This window comes from Sinohyriopsis cumingii, chromosome 5, assembly GCF_028554795.1.
Source record: "Sinohyriopsis cumingii isolate HCF-2022 chromosome 5, ASM2855479v2, whole genome shotgun sequence".
Lineage (NCBI taxonomy): Eukaryota > Metazoa > Mollusca > Bivalvia > Unionida > Unionidae > Sinohyriopsis > Sinohyriopsis cumingii.
In genome coordinates, this window is record NC_142965.1 from 62,473,951 (window position 1) to 62,493,979 (window position 20,029).

The window sequence follows — 20,029 nt, forward strand, 5'->3', positions numbered from 1 at the left end:
GATTTCTTTGTCATGTTTAACTGCTATTGTGTTGTTCAAGAAGTTTCAAGTTCAAGCTTAATGAATAATAACTGACCTGTCCCATGTTCATGCTTACAGTAGTGTAATGCAACACTGTACAAACATATTAGGCAGTACCAATGAACAACATCAAAAGTGTAAAGAGGAGGTGAATGAAAACATTGATTGACATAAAATATATTGAGATACAGATAAACACACAAGTCAATTTAATATAATTTTGTTTTTATCTTTTCACATTTTAAGTAATTGCAATGTTGTGTGACAAATAAGTAAAAAGAAGAGGGTAATTTTGGGCATATGGAAGTTTGAGTCTTGCCTTGCGAAATTTGAGTCTGAGCTTGTGAGTTTTTAAAAATCATTAGCCCTGGTCCTCTGCTTAAAAATGTCATTTTTCTTGAGCACTGTCACAACAAAAATACACTAATCTGTTACTCAGACTTTTTTGTAACTGATTCGATATTACATGTACACAATATGAGCAGCTGTTAACCTCTATAAGAAAATGCCAGAGTCCCCTTGATTGGGATAAATTACGCAGAAGTGAGTTACAAACCTCAATGCATTATGATTTTCTAAATGTTTGTGATATACATATGTTTGTACTATCGTGCAAATATGTAAGGTGTGTTTATTTTGAAGACAAATCTACATATGAAAAGTTTAGCAAAAGAGCATGTCTCACCATGAACATTACTAGTGATGCTACTGTAAGCCTCAAGCTGTATTGTGATATTCTCTAGTGATGCTAGCGCAGGCCCAAAGGTGTATGGTGATATTAACTCTAGTAATGCTAGTACAGGCCTCAAGCTGTACTGTGATATTCTATAGTGATGCTGGTGCAGGCCCAAAGGTGTATAGTGATATTGACTCTAGTGATACTAGTGCAAGCCTAGAGGTGTATGGTGATATTAACTCTAATGATGATAATGCAGGCCTAAAGGTGCATGGTAATATTGACTCTAGTGATGCTAGTGCAGGCCTAAAGGTGTATGGTGATATTGACTCTAGTGATGCTAGTGCAGGCCTAAAGGTGTATGGTGATATTGACTCTAGCGATGTTAGTGCAGGCCTAAAGGTGTATGACTCTAGTGATGCTAGTCATGGATTCCATTTATGGCATGAACGTAGCTTTGCTCTTGAACCTACCTTGGTACAAGACAATGCTGCTTATAATGCAACACACATTTATGGCTGTCAGAACAGCAATAGAGAGAACACCACTGCTCATAATGAAAACGAAAGTGATAGCCATGTCACACCATGTCCTAACATAAGTGAGATGAACATGAACTAGGACCAATGCTAATCAATGGATTCTGAATGTGGTTAAGAATTATTATCTCATATCTTTCTCCACCAAACCCAGAGAGTAGTCACCATGTACCTCATTAGCTGTTTTCACTTTATCCTCCAGAGCAGTCAGCTTCAATGTGAGAAATTCTTGGGAATGCTGAAAAAAAGATAATTTATTAGACCACTATCCATTTCCGCTTTCACGTCATAAACAATTCCACAAGAAGAACTTGATAATTCAGTAAGATTTTTTCCCATCTAAAATGTCTTGCATTTCTCTGAATCTGTTATGTTTTTAAAAACATAAGATGCAACTTTATATCTTTCCAGTTACTGACAGGCATATAATTCCTGTCACACAAATGTACATAATTATCTAAAATAAAAATCATTTTTTTAATATAAAGGCTGCAGTTACATGTACTTCCACTCTCTCTCAAGTTTACATTTGTTATGATGTGACAGTCCTAATTTATCATAGATGTACTTTGACAAACTAATGTATGTACCAGAAACACATCCCCTAACAGAAGTATTTGAAAAGGGATCAAAAGCAATTGATGGATAAAGGGTATGCACTGTAAATCATCATTCACACAACAAATTAGAGTTAGTGCAGAATAAATTCACATACCTAAAAAAGTATCATATTTACATTTGTTGCAAAGATATGTAAAATCACTTAATACAACAAAGTGATTATGGGAATCCTCACAAGACTGATATAAACTTATACCACTGTACAGCTCTTCTTTGTTCAGACATGAAAGACTGAAATAATGAAAAAGGCAAAAATAGACCAGGTGTCCCGGGGCCAGCTAGACCCTAATATGGGGTCCATGGACAAGCCTCTGGTGGGAGAAGTGTGGGATTGCGGTGGCGAACATCTTTGAGTCTTCTCCATTAATTTTAACTCTTCATTCCATTCTTAATCTGTCCCATGTAAATTCCCGTTTTACATCCTGTTCTTTTTCTTCAATCAAAGAGCATCCAGTCATCTTCAAATTTTATGTTATGTAACACTAAATACAGGCAAACAATCAATTATATTGGCCAATTAATTGATATTAACCAATCAAATGAGTACTTTGTAAAGAAACAGAGTTATTACTGAGGTCGATTTGATAGAACTAATCTGACTGCTTCAACCAATCAAAGGAGCATATCAAATCTTTCTTTGCAAATTTAGTCAAGACAGGTCTAAGTTTTGTTCCTAAGCAAAACCACTCAAATATGGTGGTACTCTTTTATATATTTATATAAAGATGCAACATTACCATATCTACTCACTAATAACCTGGTTCCAACTGCACACAATACTGACCCTGAACTGTTGTCACATAATACAATACCAGATCAGGGTCTATATTGTTTTGTTCTAATGATTACTTCTAACAGACTGAATATACCTAGATATGCGCATTATACACTAGCAGATCTGGGTCTATTCAGTTTGCAGTTGGTCCTAGTTTAGAAGCTACTCTGGAGTAAAAACTACATCAACCATTCTTAATTGTTCTTTAAATATTTTTAAATGCAAAAATACATGGTCATAGCAGTATTAAAGCCACACATACAGACTTAGGCAACCTTGCAAGTAGGCTGAAAACTTCACAACCCTCACACTGGAAGGTTGGGTCTGGACCTTTTTATGAATGTTCTGGAAGTTCAATAAATTAACCAGTTCACAATAAAGTTTTAAAACTAACCATACATATTTGTTTTTTATGGACTGACCCAAAGCTGATATGGCAAGTTCAATCCTATCTTTTGGATGTTCTGCACCTTAAATGTCATCAAAAGTCTTCCAGATAAATATTATTTATTACTCTGGACTTTTATAATGGTGGCCAGGTACTAAACTGGGTCAAGAAAAGAGGATGTTGGGTCAATCTTAACAAATAACAGGGTAAAACAAAATTGTTTTTAACATGAGCAAATTCATTTTGACATCACAGCACATTACATTTAATCCAGTTTGTACTGGATCACACATTTAGATTGAGCTCCATGTACTTTATTATTGATTTTGCCATTTTTTGATAACGAGTAAATAATATCCGTCCAAAGGAATATGGATGTAGGTGGATCCAAATAAAGTGAATAAATGTCATTTAAAAGTTATGTATAATCAAATTCTAAAATGTAACATCCATTATTGAAATTGTCAGTTCTGAATGCCTACATCACCTCTATAACTTTTTCTAAAATTTGTTCATTTATCATCAAAAATTCAACAAAGATACAAGTATTTTCATTAGACATTTCTCACAGGACATTTTGTAACAGTTCACAGTTAAATGGCTGCAAATCAGGTGATGTTTTCATGAAACTTCAAGCACAAAGCAAAGTGCAACAAAAGAGTAATGGCTATTTCCCACATTGCTATGTTTTTTATCCAAAGTAAATGAATTAACACCATCTTAATTTGCCACAGATAAGTGATTCTCAAACATATTTTTAAAAATAAATTCCCAGTAAAAAACAATTATTGGCTGGAAAATATACACAGAGTTGCTTAAATGTACAAGTCACAAACTATGGATGTGGGAAAAATAAATACTGATTCCTTCCACTTCATCTCTTGGAACAAATGAAGGCGCAGTTAGCAAAAATTATGGTAGATAAGATCATCAGACCAGTGAGTCAAGTCTACAAAATGCAACTGTAAAATTTACCAATAAATATTCGATTGTCAGCTGAGCTAACTTGAAAAGCTTCACAAAGTTTGGATCCACAAATCTTGTATCCTGTAATAGACAAACCATACAAATTTAAATAAAAGTGAATCTGAAACTTATTTTTTTAAGATAAAAAGAGCTTAACATAAACAGCTAATTGTAAGTTAATGACAAGCCTTAAAAAAAAGTTCAGAAGACTACTAACATATGGAACAAACTAAAGTCACAAAAAGATCAAATTTTAACATATTAGATCTTATTAATCTAACTCTATTTGGAGAGAAATATTAGAATCTACTGAAGCAATCATTAGCAAGAAACAGATATTCTGTTTGGCAACATTCTGTCAACATAACTTAGAAATATCACTGTGACATAAGATCCATGCTGAATTGTACAAATGACAAATGTAGTCTAAACCAAAAAGAGCAAAATATATTTAGACTCCCTGCATGTCTGTAAGATTGAAAACTGGGTGATGATAGAAAAGAGAATGAAAAAGGGCAGAAGGATGACAAGACAGCTACACTAATGGCAACAAGATAGAACCATTAAAGTACAATGTAAAAGCTAACTATTCTTAATCAATCAAATAATTATAATTTGTGTCTGGGTTTAAAACCATTGTTCAGCACATGATAGGCTATATATATGGAAGCCAGTATATAAGGTGGAGGAAAAATCTGAGAAAACCTTGGGAAGAATTACTGACCCATGGTAAGCCACTGGTAAGCTTTCTCACTTTTCAACAATGGCCAACCTGAGACTCAAACCCATGCAGAAAAAGGTGAGATGTATTATAAATTGGTGAATATAACATGGGTCCAAGTATAACATGCCTTCATTTATTACCTGCAGTATTATGTTGTGTGTAAAAAATATCTTAGATTAGCCTGGATGTACATAACCCGCAGGGTTTCATAAAGAATAATAAACTACCAAATTCTGTGTTGGCTTGTTTGCATTATAATCATTCTCTTTGTTTACCATTGAAACACTAAAGTTCAATCATTGTGTGATAAAGAGACATACTGTCTAAAGTTCAATCCTTGCTTGATAAAAGGACATACTGAGCAGAGTTGTGAATCAACCAAATTTCATAAATTCAAAATTAGTTTCCTCACTATAAGCCATCACAAACATTCACGATGACACCACATGCACATTTTTTAAATGCTGGAACAAAGAGGCACCTATCCATTAATTCAAAATCAATATAATAATCACCTGCATGTAAATGATTGCCTTCTAATTTTACAATAAACATTTTAGCTCATCAATTAAGGCATGGCAACTTGGGCAAGAATAACACAGCTTGGGTAAGAATAACACCATGACAATTCACAATGGATTCCGTAAATGGGAAATTTTTCTGGAAGTCAACTTGTATAGCTCTGAATCTGACTAAGACAGTGAGTCAGACACATCATCACAGACTTCAACCTGTCAATAAAGCATGCCTAGTCAAGATAATGGATGCTTTTTAAGACAGGGAATATGCCGAAATTCTAATTAACAATATTTTTATCATGCATTTTTTAATATTACTGACACTAATAAACTGAAGTTCATATTCAAAATTATATCAATGGCAGTTTAAGATTTTGGTAAACACAACAACACTGCAGCTCTTCATAAATTAGTAAGTTATTAAATTGAAGATGCTGATTTTATTATGTTGATTTTGTCTTCTTGTTATTATATTGACTAAAGCAGAACAATTTAGATGAAATGAAATACATAACCATATAATTATCATTAGACTCATTTACTATTTCAAATTTGCTGCATTGTTTCAAATAGGAAATGAGTTTCATTAAAATAATATTACAACGTGGCAATACAAGTAAAAATCAAATTGTATGATACACGGACAATGTATACCCTGCAGGGGGAGAGTGTGTGTGTGTGTGTGTGTGTGTGTGTGTGTGTGTGTGTGTGTGTGTGTGTGTGTGTGTGTGTGTGTGTGTGTGTGTGTGTGTGTGTGTGTGTGTGTGTGTGTGTGTGTGTGTGTGTGTGTGTGTGTGTGTGTGTGTGTGTGTGTGTATGTGTGTGTGTGTGTGATTAGGATTTTTAACGTAGCTTTAACAATTTTTCAGTCATATCACTATGATATCTGCAGTGTGGCAGTTTATAGTGATGTCTAGCGCTGCGGCATCATGCTGCAGACATGTAGCATCATGTCCCACCCAGACACATTATCCTGACATCAGGCCGACCAGTCCTAACACTAACCTCTTAATGCTGAGCACCTAGTGAGGCAGCTGTTAGTACCATTTTTGTAAGTCTCTGGTATGGCTCGGCTGGGGTTTGAACCCATGATCTCCCGCTTCTGAGACGGACACTCTAACCACTAGCCACTGAAGCAGTTGCAGCAGGGGGAGTGTGTGATAGGGAAAAACTTGGAAAACGTGTATGTTACATTCACTAACTTACTGTAAGTGATTTGTAAAGGTGAGCACCTTAGACACATCCACCCAAGACCCCCCAATCAATCAATGAAATGCTTACCAGTTCTGCCTCTATGTTACAAAATGTAATATTTATTATATTCTCTTGCAGAGAATTGAAGTCAAGTGTTCTAGACACATTATCAATGTCTAAGGATGCAATCTTTCTCCAGTCCACTCTCTCATATCTCTTTCTAAAGGCAAAACTTTTTCCATTGGTGCCAGGGGCAACAGGAGGCTGACTGGCATAACTGTTGGGATAGCTGCTTTCCCCTCCATAGTACTGAGATGGTCCCCCAAAATGCATCATTGGAGGCTGCATGTACTGTGTAGACATCTGAAAGTATGTATAGTTGATGTAAGGTAGTGAAAAATCTTGTAATACGGAAAAAGATGAATGACATGCAAACATTACTAGTTGTAAGACAGTACTGTTTACTTGTTACATATAAAGTAAAATTTGCCTTGAAAGACCACTTTAGTAAAAGAGCACCTGTCAAGAGAGACCAATCTCAATGCTCAGATTTGAATTATAGTGTAAGGATCTGTCTTGGGAGACAGTACAGTTTCTCAATATACAAGTTTATTAATTATACAGAATTAAGATCTGTCATGAGATCACCTGTCTTGAGAGATCAGCCTCAGTGCACAGATTTGTCAATTACTGTTTTGAGACCTGTCTTGAGAGACCACCTGTCTTGACAAGGCTACATATTTTCAAAACACAGATTATTGATTATATAGACAGAGTAACAACCTGTCATGAGACCACATGTATTGAGAGATAGTGTGCTTTGGACAGATGAAGTGGCCTTTATGACAGGTTCTACTTTGTAATCAGTAATGACTTGTGTCCTTAGTTGATTTACTTTGTACCAAAGATTTAACAAATTGCAATTCTGAAATGAATATCTGTAAGTACAGTATTATAAGTTCTTAATATGCTGTATCTGCAATTAGACTGGAACAATTTTTAAATAAAAATGGTCATGTTCCAAGCAGCAGACTCTTCCATAGTTAGTACCACATATACTTTGCTGGTATTTATTGATAAGATACAAATACACTAAAGTATGGTATCTCTTACAGTCTAATATGGAAATTTGCTTCCTCTAAATGATCTGCTCTGACAGAAGTCAAACCTCATTAATTGATCACTTTTGCCAAAACACTATTGATCAAAATAAAATTAACCAGACAATGGAAGCTTAATGGATGAGATCAATCAGCTAAATGAGTGACTTTGTTTGGTCATCTTTATTACCATGATAGATATGATTGCTGCACTGCCCCTCCTGAGCACCCCTGATAAGTAGCCACATGTAATTTATGGCCAGAATCCCTCTCCATCAATGATATTACTGGTATGGTCAAATTTACCCTTCTCGGACAGCAACTCCTTTAACAGGGTCAGCATACTACAAAAATAATGTTAAATTTCTGCCCCTCAGTGTTTGGGGACAGTATACCAGTGTGATGACTGTTATCATCAGTAATGAAATCAATGCTTGGGACCAATATACCATTGAAAAGACTGTTTACAGTGTTTGGGTCCAGTATACCAGTGTAAAGACTGTTTACTGTACTTGGGGCCAGTATACAAGTGTGAAGACTGTTTAAGCACTTACCAGTTTGTACAGTGAGCATTTATTCTACCTCATCAACTGTTGGATGTTGATAGGTACTGAACGCAATAAATAAACACATCAATTAACCTTTAACAAGATAATGACCCACGTATTTTTACATCTGACACAAGACTACTTGTTAACTGTTTTGATAATGAAGAGCAGTAATGGATTACCAACAGCAGGATTTTTAGTGCTCCATCAGAAAATCACTAACTGTGGGTTAGTGTTAACTTAAATCATTGATTCCAGTACATGATAAAGGATACATGGTACTAAGAGTATATATGGGTCTGGATGGCCAGGATTGGTTGATAATGAAAGTTATTTTGTAGGAAAATGAATCTTTTGAGAGCCTATCTTAGTTGTAACTGAAAAAAATAGAGACATTGTTCTCTGGATGGAATTTCAGTCCTTTAACAGTCTTGAACTTCAAACACTCACTACATGTACTGAAATTAGCACCTGACTTTTTGGTGTGGAATTGAAAACACATATTTCAAACTCAGGTTGGTCCAGAAAATGCAGCAGCTAATATCCTTTTCTCTACAAAGAAGCCGTCATCCAGGCTTCATCTATACTGATAAAATATATATAGGTCTTATCAAGAGCACTCAGAAATTTAAAGTATTTGAATTTTTAATATCATGGAGTTTGCATAGGTTTATTATGAGAACTGAATTAGTACAGTAAGTCCTAAAGGACTTAACTCTAATCCATACAAAGTGTCAAGCTACAAATTTGGTTATCCAAACTGCTATACATTCCTTAATGGTCAGGTTCTGACATGTTAATAATTACTGACTCTATTCAAGTCTCTTATTATCAAGATGACAAATGCTAATGAAGGAGAAAAACAGATTTGTTCAGGTTAACAGCACTCTTAAGTTGTGACTAAAATGTCTGCATTTGTAACTCAAAATTCAGGATTGGTCAGAGAAAATTGTCAACTGGTCTAGCTTTACAACCATAATGGATCAACCAGGAAATTACATCTACACATCTCATTATGAGTACATATCATATTAAAAACAGACGAAAATGAGTTCACAGGCTGAGCCATTTTCGATTTTGAGATTGCCTTTTTGACATGTGACTAGTTTGTTGTTGTTGTTTTGGGTTTAACGCCATTTCTCAGCACAAGATAATCTTTATATGGCAGCCAAAATCTATCCTTCATTCAGAATGCTCAAGCATCTAATTTTTCATAACTACATGTAGTTTACTTGACACATACTGTGCATGTCTTGATATGTTTTAGTAGGCATGCATACATGCAATTCATTATATAAGAACTGTAGATATGAAAAATACAAAACTATCATACCAAAGTTTCAAATAATTCAAAAGTAATTATCCTTTACCCACACATATTCCACAGCACAAAATACTTATGACATGGCAATTACAGTGCAATACTTTAAAGTTTAGCCTGTTCTCAGTTCTTATTTAATTCTCATTTCTTATTTAATTCTCAGTTCTTATTTAATTCGGAAAATTTGGCTGCTACAGTTTTGGGTGGTGTCTTCATTTTTTTCTTTTCTCCAGTGACTAACAACCCTTGCAAATGGGAAAATTGAATGGATAGTCCAAAGGCAATTATTATCAGTCATATCATGACACTGTTCTTGCATCAGTAGACTCATAAACTTCAAAATAATTTTATTTATAAAAAATGTTTTATAGAAAATCTAGTATTATCACTGTTAAGAACATTTTTTTATGCCCTCATACTTGTTCAAGAAAACCTTCCAATTAGAAACCTGCACATCTTTAGCAAAGACATTTGATGTTTTTGTGGTATGGGAGCAAAACTTTGTGGAGTCATTATCAATTTCCAGCTAATGAAAGTATTATGTTTGATTTGAAAATCACTGCTTATAACTGTATTTAGAATTTGCATCATCCACATTTCCTTTTTTAGCCACTTTTTTTTTAACATACTGCAAATAAATGATCATCATGTTCAAACTACTATTAGCCCCAATTATGTAAACTGATTGACAGAACAATATAATTTAATTTAAATATATCCTCACCAGCTAGTTGATACTTTTTACTCTGACAAAATCATGAAAAGCAAATATTTATAGTTATTTGTTTCTCAAAGAATGAATACCCAATCACATTAACATTAGGAATATAAATCAGTTACCTCCCGAATTCAGTCCAACTAAAAGCTGAACATTTGTCTTTTCTAAGTAGATCATATAGACAAGGGGCAGCAAGTTTTGCCCATCACCTCCCCTAGACATGGCTTGGTGTTGCCATGTTTAAGCTGAGAAAGCTACCGATAAGGATGCTTGCATTGTGTGGTGGTTGTCTTCAAGTAATATTGTCTGGTAAGTATTCTTGGAGAAACATATTTACTATTTGCTTTCTCCTTTGAATATATTCCCTGATCACATTAACATTAGATTAAGAATTGGTAATAGGTGGTTATAATGACTTAACATCCCTCATATCCTTCTAGGGAAGAAAGACTGGATTCCCTATGTGAATAATTCCCCATTCTCTTCTTTAAAGTAACACAGTCTATGGTCATGTTATCCATGACAGTGCTTTATCAGGTTAAGAAGATGATTCTTTTAATCTTCTTACCATCAAAATTAACTGATGCATCCAGTGAAGCTAAGAGGTTGTGTTAGTTAGTTTAATTGGTTCTGGTAGTCATCTTGGTGGTAGCCATGTGACCGACCAGATTGAGGCTTTAACTCTGCAAAGCTAACCCTTGAGATCAAAACTTAAGAAGACTGACTCTGCATGCCTGCCAACAACTTCTATGTATTTGATCAAAACTGCATAAGTTGAAACCCACGAGTTAATTTTGATCCTTTGAGATGTTAGAGTATGACAAACATAATAACCCACCTTATCCATGAAGACTGGGCTTGAGAGATGATATCATGCTTTTATGGCTTTAGGGGGAAAACAAGTCTTTTGTGATTACCGCATCTGCAGCTTTGGTTGTTCAAGATGATTGACTATGCTGTAATCTTCCTGGCAAGGTCTATCAAAAGTTAAGTAAATTTATTGCCCAAGCGCCTGGGTCTGGGACTGGTATGACAAAAAGTGGACAGTTTGTGGTTTCACCTTGATACAAACAGGCTGATCATCAGACGCCCCACAATGTGACAAAAAAACTGATGGATGAATGGACCATTACGTAAAAATTAAATGACCTTTTCTGGACTGAACACTGAGTCAGGAATGTGCCTGATTTACTTGTCATTCTTAAGAGCTAACACTAAGAGAGTGGCCTGAAAAATGGGTGCCAAAGATATTTGTAATGGGGGCATATAATGGTAGCAGGGATGGTCCTGGCTTTTAAAAAGCTGTCGCCAAAAAAATCGCCAACCTCAATATTTTGTCACCAATTTTCAAAAAGTGTCACCAAAAAAAGTAGTGTACATTTTTCCAAGTGTTAATTTAGTCTATTAATGTAATAGGCAATGAAAATTACAAAAGATGGATTAGTTAATACTTTAATTACAACAAGCATTAACAAAATGTTACAAAGTGTTACATGAAGATCCGTCGCGATTTTAGGGCTGCCCACTTGTTGAATGCAGTTTCAAAGTCTAATTTTTCACATCTGTACATGCTGATTCTCATTAACTTCTCGAGAGATGAGATGCAGAGCTTATTTCTGATGTCAGTTTTTATGAGGTTCATCTTACTGAATCCACGTTCACAGTCCTCAGTGCTGACAGGTGACACCAGTAGTCTCTCAGCAGCCCCCCCATGGCTAGCTTCACAAAGCTTGTAGCGAATTGCTTCCTAAATCCCAAGAATGATCACTGAATGCTGTATAAATTTTCTTGACAAGAAAAATAGGATCTCCATTCTCATGAATGAAACTTACACGAGTCAACACCTGGCAATATTGGACCATATATATAAGCATAAATTCAGACCCAATTTAGGGATTCTTTCACTCCCGTATTTTGAGAAATAAATAATTATTATTAATTATGCAAAACTGTTTTTTTTGCTATTTCTTGTTGCGGAGTTTAAGTCTCTACAGCCATAACACAGGACTGATGGCAAAAGGAAAAGATCAATGAGTAAAATGCTGCACTGGCGACAGATGTAATTGTGATTTAGATTTTTTCCATTTGCTTTGTATTTATACACAGTAGTTGGTACTTCAAAGCTTATCAGTTTTCTATGAATGTTCAGCAAAACTATTGTATTGGTATATGTATAAAAAAAACAGAAGGATTAGCCATACAATTAATTGTATCTGTTCTATTCGCATCTTCAGAAGTCGGTCAGTTGTAGGTATAGTGTGGTAGCATGATTGACTGTATCGCAGCATACAGTACTCAGCTCAGATGTCATCATAAGCAGATTATGATGTAACAATGCACTGTAAAGATGGTGTTGTCAATAAGAACAAAGGATCGTTTGTGTAACAGACTGATTCCAATGCATTGCTTAGTCAAGTTTGTGGCTTCCTTTCGTTCTGCCTTTTAATTTATCCATTCCAAATCCATGATTGTATGTACAAATTAAATAACCAAAAAGTATGTTGCCAAAAAAATCGCCAGATGGGATATTTTTGTTGCCAATAAGGAAAAAAATCGCAATTTGCGACATTGGCGAAGCCCAGGACGATCCCTGTGGTAGCCAAGTGACATCAGAATCACAGGCACATTGTGTAACTTGAGTTGTTGGAAATGGACTCTACAATTTCAACGATCCACAAGGATGAAGACATGAAGAAGATGGACAAGACTGAGATTGGTTATAAATTCCCTACCCAGGTGGACAAAACATGGGGATCGATAAAGGTCGGACTTGTCACCAGTTCACTTGGAAACTGAGACGATTCCTTGAGAAGAAATCACTAACAATATGCCTTTGGAGGAAATCATCCAGATACATCACCTTTGATGTAGAGGGACAGGAACAGAGTGACAAAGAAATCCATAATTTCAGTGAAGACCCAAGGGATGATATTTAGGCAGAAGGGAATGATATAAAATTGGTCAACTTTGTTGTGTTGAGTGGAAAGAAGAAACTTTTATGATGCAGGGTGAATAGGGACATAGCATCTGTGAAATCATGACCAATGGTATACTTGTCTGTTTGGATGGAGAGTCAGACAGACCTTGGTTTCTCCACCTTGAACTTTGGTGTAAGAATGAATTCATTCAGACAACTTAGGTCTATGATCACATCACCTTGCCATTGGCCCATTTTCATAAAAATAGCCATGAACAGAACCCTGGAGATCATCTTCACCACCCATTTGCTGTCAAGTGACTGAAATCATGATCAAAGATATGGTCCTGTGCACAATCTGACAGCACATCTATTGGAAGGGGAGAAATAGAAAGAGTTGGGGGCTGGATAAACAAAATCTGAAGCCATCTGGTCACATATATATTCTGACAACCGACTGTTAATCTACTTGAATTTTGCAACTTGAAGAAGCATCCAGAAAGAAGGAGATTCTTCCTCATCATGGATGTCAACAAATGCTTTGACTTGTATAGTCATGCATGGTGGCAGCTGGTATATCTCCTTGATGGCTGCCATAAAACTAACATCCATCCTCTCCATGGCTGGAAAGGAGAAGGGCTGTTGCTCTGAAGTATCTGCACACTCACTGTATAAACACTCTGTCCTTGTCTGTTTCCATTTCTTTCATAAAGAACCCCAAATTAAGACTGGGTTGGGATGGCTCAACAACCAGAATGACTCTGGACTGAGAGACAGTACTACATACTGGACCCAGGACTCTTCTGACTTGGACCTCAGATGTCCTTTTTTCTGGGAGTCCATGGTATGAACTTGCAAGTCCCTCACTTTCAAAAGAATAGAAAGAAAAATGATCCTGGTTTGCTTGTCAAGAAAAAATCTACAACATTCAGTGATTATTCTTGGGATTTAGGAAGCAATTCACTACAAACAGAGCATGTAAAGTGCGGCAAAAATAAATTTCTGAACTCCTGGTTTATGGAGATGTACTTTATAAAGCTAGCCATGGGGGGGGGGGGATTTAATTCCTGAATGCATGAAATCGACAGTTTCATTATACGTCACTTATCTTATATTGCAAGGTAAGATCATAGGGTTTTAGTGTTGAAATGTCATTAACTAAAGTTCCTTACAAAACTAATATAGATAACATAGATTTGCTAAATACCTGATGTTTCTATTAAAATAGAGAGATTGTAGATGTCAGGAAAGTAGATATTTTACATTTGATAATGCATTTATTTCAGGTGACAACAGTCATACCTATGCAATAATAGTGATGTGGGATGCAAAGGCCATGGAAGCAGTGCAAAACAGTCATGTAATGATTTATTTTGTAATATTATGGCTGTATTGCTTGCTGTCAATAAAGAAATAAATATCCCATCTTTTCAAATTTCCTTTTCATTTTACATTAATAGACTTGGAAAAAATATTCACTACTTGTTCTGGTGACATTTTTTGAAAATTGGCGACAAAATACTGAGGTTGGTAATTTTTGGGGCAACAACTTTTTAAAAGCCAGGACCATCACTGATTATGGCATATTAATGATTTGATTAGCATCCAACTAAATTCATGAAAAGCTTTGATTACTTTCACAATTTATATATGCATCATCACCAATTAAACATGGCTAAAACAACAACAGAAGTCATCATTTATATGCCAAACAACAGAAGTCATCATTTATATGCTGAACAACTGAAGTCATCATTTATATGCCAAACAACTGCAGATGCTTACATACAGATTAGAAGATTTCTGTGACAAAGAATACAGTTTTTATTGTGTTGAGATAGGTTAAACTGTAAAGACAGACAGTAGGAAACGCCTGGCTTGTTAGCATTTTAAAACTGGAATATCCAGTTGTCTCTTTTTGTTAGTGTCCACATCTCTTCTAATCACTATAGTTGTGGAGGAATTAAACAGATGTGCTGATGAACTTCTGTAGAATTCATTGAATTTCTCTGTGGTTTTGGGATCTGTCAGATTGGTATCCTGTAGAGTGTCACCTTTGCTTCTGATAAAATATTAATTGTTAGAAAGTGATGACTGAAAGGATGTGGAGGCTACCCTCCCATCTGCTGGGGGTGGGGAATCTAGTCACAACAAATTATCAACCATATCAATTCCCTATAGTGAGTTACAATAGTACTGAAACCCATCAGGGATCAGGAGTAACTAGATCGTCCTAGCTGATGGAAAGACTCCATATCCTTCCAGTTGTCACTTTCTAAGCTAAAGAACAATTTTCCAAGTACTCACGTTTGAGTTGAAATAGATACTCGTCCACATCCTTACTTTACTCAACACAATACACAAAACCATAACACTATTAAAACTACACAGATATATCATGTAAGATTCAAATGGATCCAAAACACAATGGAAATAGTATTTTCAAAGTATATGATGGCAACTTTTATACACCTCTAATTCATGGCCCCTTATATAAATGTATTTAAAAAAACACCAGGTTTGTAACCTGACAGATAGCAGCTTCACACCATTGATTTCTTAATGGTTTAACATATATTTATTGTGACACTTTACCCAGCAATAACAAATATTTGTAAGTTAGACATATGAGTAGCTAAGAGGCAGAAAACATAAAAATATCAAATGTGTTGACTTTTTTTGTGTCAAATAGTGTCACAATCATCCCAGGAGGGCATCAGTGAGTATTATCAAGACAGTAGAGCAATACTGATACACAATAAAACCAAACTGCCTACCTTACATATGATCAAAGAAGAATTCCAAGCATCATATGCAACTTACTTTAGAGTAAGAATTCCAAGCATCTATGTAACTTACTTCAGTTAAACCTCCATGCCTAGAGAAATACTCAAGGGAACTTACCAAGGGAAGATTCCAGTGTGTCTAAAGGACTTGAAAGGTTATTACATTATGATTACTATTAAATTACTACCAATCAGCATTATCAACTTTAAAATGAATTATAACTGCATGCACTGTGTGAAAATTGATGGAAATCAGTAGTGATACTTAAAATACTTCTTTAATATAAGTGAGGAACATTGTTTTTCTTTATTTTAAATAAGTAATTCATGTCTTCACCAGCAGTGACAATGTAACAATAAAGCTGCAGTCATAAATGTACAAGTGACCTTGGGTGAGGATACCTACCTGTTTAATCTGATGAAAAATCACAAAATTATGCTCCTAACCACTCACAGATCACAATCAGTGATGCACATAGAATGTAGGATCCAGGGTTGCCCACAATGTTTCATCCTAGGTCCCCCAAATTATCACCTTCGGTACTGTCCATTGAGTATGTACACATGGATGGGGGAGGGGTGGTACCCCAAATGCATACGTTTGTGTATGAGGGGGTCTACTGATAATGTACATATGCATAGGAAACAAGGGGAAGGGGGTGAAACCTCAGCAATAATTTCTTAATATGTAACCTGTTTGACTGGGTTCAGTCAGCATTTGAATTATAGAGAACACTAGACAAACTTTCCTTTGATGCAGCCAGACATTCAATGTCAGTGGTCTAGCTGTTTTATTAAACCCATTAATATTACTAATCCTTGATCATTTCTGCATGGATTAAATATAGGCTGTTCTACAGAATTTGGGGAGCGTGTGTGTGTGCATCAAGTATACGTACATATGCAGGGCGTGTGTAAAAAGCCATGTGTAGAGGGAGGGGGAGGGGTCAAGTTTCGCCAGATTTCTGTGCATGTACTAAATGGATGGCCCTTTAAGCAATCACCTGAGAGTGTTTTTTGTTTAGAAAAAAACAAAATACAGCTATATTTCTTTAGTGGATTTCTATCTACACCTATGCTGACACTGGCAATGGCCCAAGTCATTATAGCTGATAAATATTTTAAGATGGCAATAAAATTCCATTTAAATTAATGTATCAGGCAATACAAGATTCAAGGTTGACTGAGTTGCAATGACATGTTAGCTAGTGCATCATATTTTTGTGGTTAAAATCACAAATACAGTAATACTGGTACAGTATCATTTATTTTGCGGTTGAATAAATTATTCAAAAGATTCTAAATTTATGCAATACACAACCAGTCATTTAATGAAAGATTTTTTAACTTTAAAACAAAAGTGTAACCGGAATAATATAAGATTTCTGGCCAATATTGAGTGAACCCTGAAGTTAAATGAGATGAAGATCGGAAACAGAAAATTTCATAGCCTGTCAGGTTAATAATATTCAAACATATTTTCATGATCTACTTGAGAACATTATAAAGCATTTACTGATATAATGTAAGTGTCAAAGAAAAATATGATTGTGCAATAGAACTGACTCATTTCTTAGTGCTACTAGTGCAGTACATACTACTATTTTTCTCTATCCATTTAAAATTCTGTGTGTCCCACTGTGACCATGAGATCCTATATGCAACACTGTTGAATGATAAAGCCTAGCGGAAAAGAAAATTTCTCCACATTGAAATGATGCCTAGATAACTGAAAAGTATAACTGTTAATGCAAATGCCATGAAGAAATCCAAGGTTAGATGCTGAACTGCAGTTTCTTGATTTAGTATATAAACTCTTTATCATATATAGATACAGCCTACGCATTTGATGGTCTATAAACTATAAATACACCAACATCAATAGCACACATAATTCAAGTACAAATCACATAAATCAAAGTTTATTTTGCTTTCCGTCATTATTTAAAGAAAGACAACTGATAATACATTCATCTTCATGATTATTTTGGTAAAGGTATATGTATTTTGTTGTATTTCATTTGGTTGCGTGTGTTTGAGTCTTTCTAGTAAACTGCTGTAAAAATGCTGTCTTAATATTTGCATGATTTTGGATCCATTTTAGCACCAAGTTGGACTCAACCTTTCTGGACTGAAAACAGATAGGCAAAAATAACAAATAATTGATGCACACCATATGCTAACTGGTCTCCCTAAACACAGTAACGTACAGTAATGGACAGTAATGGAGACGAAACTTCTATAATGTAAGAGAAATTACAGGAATGGAGTAAATTACTGGAACAAATTTATAAGATTTATATGCAGAAATTGATTATTATTTTTGATCCATCACAATTGTTATTTATAATTTTACATTCCAGACCATATGAATTACTATCCCTCTGACTTTATCATTCTTTCATCCCTCATTTAATTCTATTTATGTATGTCAACTGTCTTGACTTTTTTTGAGACCTCAAGCATGTGTGTTCATTAATGATGCTTATAATGGAGTAAAACTGGTAAGTTGAAAAACTTATGACCAATCCATATGCTCTGTATACACACGTGATCTTCTGGGGGAATCAAATATGTATAACAAAACAAAATATATATGTTGGCACTTGTAAATGGTATATACTAATCTATGTTATCAAATAATAATAATATCCAGTAGACATTTATTCCTTATATAAGAAGGTTGCAGTCAAACCAAAAAACAGTTTTCTATTCACCATGTTAAAATTTTCAATTTTGTGGACGTTGTGATATCTTGGATATTATCAGAATGTAAAATGAAAGAGCAAGAAACAGTTTCCTTGTGGTGACTGTAAGAAAGCTTGTGAGTCGGGCTGGCTTTTATGTGAGGTATGTCATCTTCTGAATTGCTTATATATTATTTAGTTTCCATTTCATGATCTTTAATATATATCATTATTATTATATCATCCCTGCAAATTGTTTGAGCTGTCAGTACAATCATTCATTTGAATATGCAAACCTCCTGTTATCTGTGTTTAACATTAAATAGTATCTACATAAATTACATAACTGCCAATAAAATGTATCAGTTGTTGCCATTTATAATAAACTGAGTGCTTCAATAATATACTTTCAAATGTGAAAAGGAAAGATGAAGAAAGTGATTAGAATTATAAATAATATGTTCCTAAGCATATATATGTCCTGTTTATGTAATGTTAACATCATCACATGTAAATAATTAATTAATAACAGTACATTTCTTAAATTCAGTTAAACTTGGTAAAGTAGATGTTTTTCAATATTAATTACATTTTATCATTAACTTTATTATTGGATTGATTATTGTATATCACTGATCGCAAAATGATGATTTTTTGTCTTTAAATTAGCATTCTATCTTTCCCTCTTATAACTGAGTCTTTGATAAGAAAATCTGACCAATTCGATTTTATTTGTTGCTGATTGTATACTGGTATGTATCTTGAAAGTGGTCAATGTAATGTAGTAAAATCAATTTAAAAGAAGAAAATGTACTGAACGTCATAATAACATTTTCCATTACCTCAATAATACATTCTCTCTCTCTAGTAATGGGGGTCCCAAGTGGCCAATGTGGGTATGTGAGAAAGCTTGCCAGCAGCTCCTCGTGGGTCATTGGTTCTTTCCGGGGTTTTCCCAGGTTATTCCACCACCATTAATACTGGCTGCCATGTATAGCCTGTGCTGAAAAATGCTGTTAAACCCCACAACAACAACAACTCTCTCGTAATGGTATTCATACATCTCAGCAACTTTATTATCAGATGATACATGATAACCATATTTGATATTTTACTGCAGTAATGTATTATGCTGTTTCTGTAATTTTTTTGCAAATCATCCATGTTGTAATGACTCAAGTCTTTTTTAAATGATGTCAGTAATATGCTCCCTTGAATTATTGTTGAATTGTTGTTTTTAATCAGGCCATTAAATAAATCATATTTTATCTTTCTCATAGACTATTATATTTAAACTCCCAAAATTATCCACTGGAAATATTACAAGAAAAGATTATCTATCTTCTCATTTATTCTTTCTGTATATCTATATTATGTATATTATTTTCAACATACTTGATTCTTTTAAGAGCCCACATCACAAATTACTTTTTTGTGTTTATGTCAAATCTTAAACCATCTAATATATCTAAATTAGATACACCCACGACCTTCCAAGAACTAATTGTATTAGAATCATAAAATAAAGTT

General features: G+C 34.7%; 1 protein-coding gene across 1 annotated transcript in view; it reads right to left on the reverse strand.

Moving 5' to 3' along the window:
• The window catches only part of LOC149799300 (cilium assembly protein DZIP1-like), an 89,037-nt gene that overhangs the window by 66,402 nt on the left and 2,606 nt on the right, over window positions 1-20,029 (reverse strand). The window contains exons 2-4 of the mRNA XM_089958609.1: window positions 6,510-6,785; window positions 3,996-4,067; window positions 1,409-1,474 (exon numbers count right to left, since the gene is read on the reverse strand). Of these exons, the coding sequence (XP_089814735.1) occupies window positions 1,409-1,474; window positions 3,996-4,067; window positions 6,510-6,785 (414 nt within the window). The remainder of the gene's footprint in view (window positions 1-1,408; window positions 1,475-3,995; window positions 4,068-6,509; window positions 6,786-20,029) is intronic.